This window comes from Antennarius striatus, chromosome 9 (assembly GCF_040054535.1).
Source record: "Antennarius striatus isolate MH-2024 chromosome 9, ASM4005453v1, whole genome shotgun sequence".
NCBI lineage: Eukaryota > Metazoa > Chordata > Actinopteri > Lophiiformes > Antennariidae > Antennarius > Antennarius striatus.
In genome coordinates, this window is record NC_090784.1 from 19,661,908 (window position 1) to 19,670,238 (window position 8,331).

Here is an 8,331-nt window from a genome sequence, read left to right on the forward strand (position 1 = left end):
GAGAAAAATAATAATAAGACAGTCTGCAGAAAGAGAGACACTTAAGTTTTAAGTATTTCCAAAGCAAACACCACACTTAATATAACAAAGAACGTTTACACTAATATTCAGAAATCTGGTTAATCAGTTTAAGCCTGTGAAAAGGAAGCCGTTCGTTCAGTGGAAGCGATTCATCCCCAGTGTTGATCATTTTCAGGCAAACACCTCATTCTGGTGCGCGCCAGCAGTTCACGGATACACCAGGAGGAGATGGCCTCCGCTGCCACATTTAATTACTCCCCCATTCGAAACAGCCATGGGATTTCAATTTTACTTTATATGCGTGTCTCCTCCATATAATTTTGGTAAATAAAGATCTTTGTTTCACTCAAAATGCGCACGGAATCAGTAACAGCGATTTTTTTTTTGCTCTTTTTCTTGATTTTTTTTTTTTTTTTTTTTGGTCAACATTTTTCCTTCTTGTCACCTATTTGCTGGGCTTGATCTCCGAATACTAAGGGTAAAACTCATCTGTTCAACTTTTCCATGTCTCTTTTCTCTCAGGAAAACAAAAGCCAAACTTAAATACTGTAAACTCCACAGTCCCTTCCCTTGTTTTTGTTTGTTTTTTTTCTATCCCCATGCGGAAATGCTGGGATTTGTTCATGAAAACAGTCACTGCACAGGACTCTGTAGTGTGCGGTGTAGAGGAGGGGTCTCTGCTTGGGAATATACGTCCTCCATATTCGGGTGAGGGACCCCCACTGGTGTCATTCTTTTCTCTTTTTGTCTTCTGTTGCAAAACCAAACACGGACAACCTCTTTTTCCAACTGCAGAGTGCCGGCTAAAGTGGTGATTTCATGAGCAGACGGCTTTGGGCATTTTAAGAAATGATTTTCCAGCGCCCCTTTCACCCCAACTTCGATGGAGGTCCTCTTCTTTCGTTTCCTTCCCTGCGCAGCAATCTTGTCCAAATTGGTGGGACTGCCTGTGTTTGAGTCTGTCTCCTCCAGCCACTTGTTTAGCAGCGGCTTAAGTTTGCACATGTTCTTGAAGCTGAGCTGCAGCGCTTCAAACCTGCAGATTGTGGTTTGAGAAAAGACGTTTCCATACAGGGTACCCAAGGCCAAGCCCACGTCCGCCTGCGTAAAGCCCAGTTTGATCCGCCGCTGCTTGAACTGCTTGGCGAACTGCTCCAGATCGTCGGAGCTGGGCGCGTCCTCATCCGAGTGGTCCTGGTGGTGGCTGAACGCCTGCTGGGGCGACTCCATCTGGTTGTCGTGGCTGCCCGAATCGTCGTGGAGTGGGTCCCGCATGTTGTGGTGCAGGGAGCCGGGCTGGGGACTCAGCATTGCGTTAAGGTTTGTGTATCCAGGCTGAGAGTAGACGAGCGACTGGTGGCCGTTGGATGCTGGGGACAGCGGGGATAGGTGATGAGTCGTGGTGGGAGCCCACGAACCATGGTGGCCGCTCTGCGTCTGCTGGTGCACCAGGTGAGATCTGTGGTGAAAGCCGCTGCTCAGGTCCTCCCGGGTCGCCTGTACGCTGGCTTTGTGCTCCTGCTGTCCGATGTGGGTGCCGCTGGACCAATCGGTGTTGGATGTGGGCAGCCACTGGTGATGCGTCAGGCTCATCGGATGTCCCGTGTTGGTAGCCGCAAGCCCTTGCAAATACTCGTGGTGCATCATTTTCTGTACCTCTCTGTAGGTCGTCCCCTGATGCATCCTATCCGAATCGGGATGCATGAGCGGGGTGGACGGTAAGGAGTTATTCCTCGGAATATACTGAGCTGTTGTCGCCATGGCTCCTACTTCGAAAACTGACGAACACTTCGGAGGTCTCCGGGCTTTAGAGCCAAAACGCATCAACCTGCTCTGGGAGGTCTTGGGGAAGAGCAAAGACACGCCTCCCTTCCGCTTGTATTGGCTCCTCTCCGATTCAAGCCCACTGGGGACATATTCAATAGGCGCAAGGTTTCAGCGCATGGTACAGCGCAATTTACGCACAGGATGGATAGAAGTCTGATCTTACATACGTTGTGTATATATTAAAAAAAAACATATGCTTTGGTTATTAAATGTTTTCTTGATGTTTTTAAAGCAGCGCGTTTCGTATACCTGCCAACGGATGACCTCCCGTCTGTCTGGAGGATTTCTTTTCTCCAATTCTTTCGGAGGAAACGGGGGGCTGCAGCAGCAGCAGCAGCAGCAGCGGGGTTTGATTAGGTTTCACCCGTTAGATAGGCTGTTTTGCAAATAACCACGTGGGGGAGTACGGAGATCTTTTTGAAGGGGTGCCCCCCCCCCACACACACACACATACACCCCCTACTCCTAAACAGAAAACACACGCACTTACTAAGGCGCACCTCTTTATAATAGGTCACTGATGATTATAGCGCTCCTCATTTTAAATAGATTATAAGGAGTGATTCTCCAGCCACCCACGCAAGAAGAAGGGTTTAAATAACGTCCACGTCACGTGTCTGTGAGTGCCGCAGTTAATGTATGACACATTTCGAAGTATTTACTCTGTGTCCAACCCCGTGCGCGTTCCATTTGTTTGTATTGTCCCGGTAATTTCTAATGTTGTATGATCTCATCATCACCGACTTAGTTATCATAGGCCAAGGCTTTTCCTCTCCCTCTCTCTCCATCCCTCCTGTACACACACACACACACACACACACACACACACACACACACACACACACACACACACACACACACACACACACACACACACACACACACACACACACACACACACACACACACACTCAAGTGCAGGTGACGGATATTACGCGCAATTTATTCACACCGTTCAGTATCTTCCTCTAAACCCCCCCCCCCCCCCCGAACGCAATCACACAGTCCGTTATCAGACTTTAGTGGCGGATCTGATAATAATCATTTAGAATTTAGGCTATCATAAAACAATCTAATTTCGTTTTAATATGGCACTGCGTCCTCACTGCCAAGCTGCTTCACTTGCTCTGGACCCCCCCTCCCCCCCATCCCCACCTCTCCAATAAATTTAGATCCAGCCGATTGAAGAAAATAAAATTGGCCATATTCTTGTATCATTTACCTCTGGAAGCATTTTACTAAGCAGCAACTTGGCGAGAAGAAGCCTTGTGTTTCCTCCTCCTTGGTACCCCCCCACCGCCCCTCCACCTACCCCCCACCCCTCCTCACTACCTCTCCCGGTTGATCTGATTATTTTTCCCTTCACGTTTTGTCCCAATAGCAAATTACCAATTCTATGAATTGCAAAGCAGCCTCAGAGACGCTGAGGGGTAGGTAGAGAAGGGGGGGGGGGTGAGGATGGAGGGGGTGGGCGGGTGGGCGGGTGGGTGGTGGTGAGGGGGGGGGGGGTGCGAAGATTGAAAGGGATCTTTGCAAACACAATCACGTTCTTAAATGGAAATGCGGGGCTTTAAACAAATCTTACATCTCTCCCGTTCCATTCGCCTAAAACTCAGCAATCAGGCGCACGTTCCCCTCCCTCTAAAACAGGAGCTTTTTTGGAAGGTTTCTCAGGCGCAACAGTCCTATTCTAATCATTTACCTGAAAGCAATGTTTTGCCTTTTTATCTCTGCAGCTTGCTTGTTGTCACACATCCTCCCCCCCCCCAACCCCCCTGCGACTATTTTCCTTTCTATTTACAGGACGACTCAACTTCTGCGTTCATTTTAATCCGGGGATACAAGACTAAAAGGTAAGTTGTCTCATTTCTGCTGTGACCGCGTCCTTGCTGTACCTCTTGTCTCCAGCGTTGACAAACACACACACACACACACACACACACGTTTGTGTGTGTGTGTGTGTGTGTGCGCGTATGTGTGTGTGTTTAGAAAATGTTGTCGGGGTCACAGGTGCTCGTCATCATCCCTTGAAAGGCGTGGTTTTTGTCCACCCATCCTTTATATATTTATTTAAGGACAAGCCGCGACTTTTCTCATAGCGTGTTTTAGGGACGATTCGTGATTTTAATTCCACGCACGTTGAAGAGTCGTGTCGCATTAAAACGCGATTTATTTTATTATAAGAGTTATATTATTATAACAGTTTCTCTCAGGATAGATACGTTGTATTTATCTTTATCTGTAATGATATTTTCTGATTGAATCGGTTATTTCTAACCTGGAATATATCACACCATAATAGCATTAGATTATCTTACTAATGCTTATTTTATGTGTTTAATTGTTGATGAAATGTACCGCAGGAAGTCGTATAAATCTAAAAATAATAAGTCAGACAATGATGGAATATGCTACTCTGACGCTAGTCGTTAATGGGAAATCCCAGTCAGGACATTTCTTATTGTCAGTGTCTTTTCTGTGCGCCTTAAACTCCTGAGAGACCTCAGTGGCTGTGTGTCATTGCGAGGGACCGGAGCTCCGTGCGGCTCACAGTTAATGAAGATGCGTTAGCCATTCAGTCATTCTTGTCCCCCAGTCTATAAAAAGCATTAGTTTCTGCCACACAGACCCGGTCTTGTGCTTTGCCATGCCAGTGAGTTGCTTTTGAGAAAAAAAAAGAAAAAAAAAAGATCCAGATGCTTTGGCCCTTTTGTATAGAATATGGCCTTGTGCGCGTTGAGGTGCATTTTTGCCAGTGCGCACAAGGTTTCCATGGTGCGCTCGATGAAAGGGATCACACAGAACTTTAGTGGTGAATGACAGGCCGTACAGGAAAAGCGGCTGGAAATGAGCGCGATATGATGGATGTAAAACATGAATGAAAGAAAGAAACTGCGAGGCAAACTGTGGATGAACCGCAGAGATGAGTGTCGAGGAAGTTGGGTTACATTTCTTTTTCTTTTTTTTTCTTTCAGAAATAAGTGTGCGCACAAATGTCTTCTTTGTATCACCTCATCCTGAAAATACAATCCATGTTCTCATGAGTTTCTTTCCAGTCATGTCTCGACATAAAACACAGATTAACCGTAGAGATTTAAACTTGAACGGTCAAAATACATTTTTTACACAGACAGGAAGCTGTAAAGTATGATTTTGCTGACCAAACATAATTTCCTTAATTTTATACAGCTTTAATTTTAACAGCAGTTTTTATGCAAAATAAATTCAGGAGTTTATCTATTTATATTAGAAGAATATTTTCAGGCAATCGCCTTTTAATTGTACTACGTGCCTACTTAATATGCAGCAGTCATTGTCGGGACACATCTCAACCAATAGGGCCCCATCCACCCTTCAATTTACGAAGTTTGCCTCTCTCTCTCTCTCTCTCTCTCTCTCTCTCTCTCTCTCTCTCTCTCTCTCTCTCTCTCTCTCTCTCTCTCTGTGCTTCTTCAATGCAAAAAATATATATATACTGTATGCTGTATATCCCATGACAAATAGTTGAGAGGATATTTCGAAAAGATGTAATATCATTTTCTCTACTCTTAAATGTAATGATAAAAGTAAGAAAACAAGTTGTCAATTACTTTATTGTTCAGTAAACAGTTTCCAATGACGCAACACAACGACTAAAAACACCATTTTATTTAAAGCACAGAGTTACATCTATGAGCAGGCTATTTTAGCCCTAATCATATGCAAACATTTCATTCCTAAGTTGAACACCTGCTTTTTATTTCCACAGTTCTCACCTGAAGCTATTAAAAATGGTCTCGGCCTGATATTAGATGTTAAAAACAGCTCTTCCTCAATCCGGCGTGGGTGGGTGGGTAGGGGTGTGTGTGTGTGTGTGTTTAGATTTTAAAATTCATGTGACGTACACTCCAACTACAGCGAGTGGAATAATATCCACCATCGCACTCAATCAGATAATTGTTTCTAACTTTTTTTTTTTTTTGATAGACATGCGTAATGGGCGCTAAATATGCAATAGGAAAAAAAACCCTGTTTGCCCATCCGTTTAACAGACCAAATCGTCCCGTGTTTTTCAGGTAACTTTTTCCCTTTCTTTTTTTGGTTAATGAACTTAGGCTATTCTGCCAGTATCCCCAGGGGAGCGCGACGCTTCTCTTGTGGTAAAAGGTGCGCGCTTCTTCCTCCATCTCCCGGCTAATTAGGCGGGGTCTGAACGCGCCAGAATGAATATTCATGAAAGGCACCAGCGCGCAATTAGTAGTGGAGAGAGTTCCCAACTTCAATCCCCAAACAGCGCATCTTGCAGAGGAATGGGGGTACCGGTGTCCCTCCTCCCCACTTCCCCCCCTCCATACTCCGTGCGTCTCTGTTTCTGCTCAGGCAGTCTTTGAGCCCTTCACTTCCAGTCTCAGTTCTCATCAGCCGGTCTCCTGTTCCGGATTTCAAATGATTTGTCCACTAACTGTATAAAAACAGATCTCCCAGAAAGCGAAGTGACCTGAAGAGATATTTATGGCAGCGCCTCATTAATAAAAATTGTGACCATGTGTGATTTGAACACAACCTGTGGCTGCACAGATATAACACTTTATTCCATAAACATCCACCCCACCACCACCCCCCACCTCCTTCACACATCCGTCCCCTGAACCCCCGTCCCGTGGTTCGTGTGTCACGCAGTTGTGAGTCTTAACCCGGGTGGTGGGCCGCCAGTCCATCCACCCGCCGAGGACCCACAATCCTCTGCTTTGAATTCAAGGTGATTCTTATCCACGACCCCCCCCCCATCCCCCCTCCTGCCCCAGCGCGTTTGCCTCTTGCCTCCATAAAGACGTGTTTATGTATGTATGTATGTGCAGAGGGGAACATGGGGAGGTTTTTCAAGGGGTTGGGGGTGGGGGGGTAGATAAGCAGAGGAATTTGAGACCAGTGAATATGGATGGGGTCCCTGCTTTTAGAGAGCGCTGCTGATAGAGAGGTAAACAGCTCCTGGCCAGGAGAAGGAAGACGGAGAGAGAGGCGGGGGTGTGCATGCGCTGGCATATATTTGGGGCCTAACTCCATATCCCCTCGTTCTCCCTGTTATTCGCTCACCATCTCTGAGGACTATCTGTCATTATTCCTTCACCTCATTCTGTTGGTATATTGTTGAGCTTTTGCTTTTGGAGAATCTCGTGGATTTCGGTAATGAGGTTCCATTATCAATACAGGGAGAGTGGGGGCGTTTCCAGACCTGATCTCAGGGTTGAAGTTTGAGTTTCTCAGAGCTGAGGCTGCGTTTTTAAGAACAGTGAAATCAGTTTTCTTTTCCCTTTTTTAGCATATGGACTGTCGGACAGTCATCATTATATTACTGTCAGCATCCTCTTCCTGCATCACTTTGTTTTTTGTAGAAATTTTGTCTACAAATCCACTCTTCTCTTCTCTTCTCTTCTCTTCTCTTCTCTTCTCTTCTCTTCTCTTCTCTTCTCTTCTCTTCTCTTCTCTTCTCTTCTCTTCTCTTCTCTCCTCTTCTCTCCTCTTCTCTAGTTCCCACACCCCTGAGCTGCCTACCAACACGGAGGCCGTGACCCAGCAGGACACGACAGGAGTGAGTCGACATGTCTGACACGTATCATCATAGTGTGTGTAAAAGTGTGCGTAAATGTACAAACCTGTTCCCTCTGGTGTCAAAAGTCTGTTTATCATCTGATGATGTCATCACAGTACCGTTACCAGTTTATCTAAAAGTAAGAATGAACGAGCACAACTTTAGCCGTTGCTAACATAACATTTAAATCTAAAGCGAGTTTATTTCGTTTGATGAAGAGAATCTTCATTCTGAGTCGTAGTTTTGTTCCTCAGGTAACAACCCCCCCCTCAAGCCCCGACTTCCCTTTGGGGGGCAGCTACTTAGTTCTATCCCACTTGATTCTCATCTTGGCCATGACACAACACACCTACCCCCCCCCTCCTCTCTCTCTCTCTCTCTCTCTCTCTCTCTCTCTCTCTCTCTCTCTCACACACACACACACACACACACACACACACACACACACACACACACACACACACACACACACACACACACACACACACACACACACACACACACATACACACACTCCAGAGAACTTCTACACTCAGGCCCCACTGCAAAGTTATTAATGAGCTGTTTAATTTTAATTAGATAGTAATTCATGTTAATGCCTGCTTAATGGAGCCAAATAATTCCCCTCGGTCACTCGGGGTCTTTATGCTTCGTTTACCAGCCCCTGCAGTAATTCCCTGCCTTTTGTTTTTATATTGCATTTCCAAGTTTTTTTTCTTTTTTTTTTTACTCAAGCATTGAATGAATGATAAAACAGTAAAAAGCAGGAAACATGTGGGTTGACTGAAGCGTGTGAATGTGAGTTTAATAAGGTCTGTGTGTTATCAGTGAGAGTGAACACTAGTACACACATGCTTGAGTCTTTACTCTTTAAATCCATATTTAATTTCATTTTAAGGCTTTTTCAACTGTAT

At 45.4% G+C, this 8,331-nt stretch overlaps 1 protein-coding gene across 1 annotated transcript; it reads right to left on the reverse strand.

The window, feature by feature from the left end:
* Positions 1-413: 413 nt before the first annotated feature.
* Positions 414-1,811, reverse strand: pou3f1 (POU class 3 homeobox 1). The gene has a single exon (XM_068323726.1). It carries the CDS (start codon positions 1,780-1,782, stop codon positions 655-657), a length of 1,128 nt encoding a protein of 375 aa, XP_068179827.1. The 5' UTR covers positions 1,783-1,811; the 3' UTR covers positions 414-654.
* Between the last annotated feature and the right edge of the window lie 6,520 nt (positions 1,812-8,331).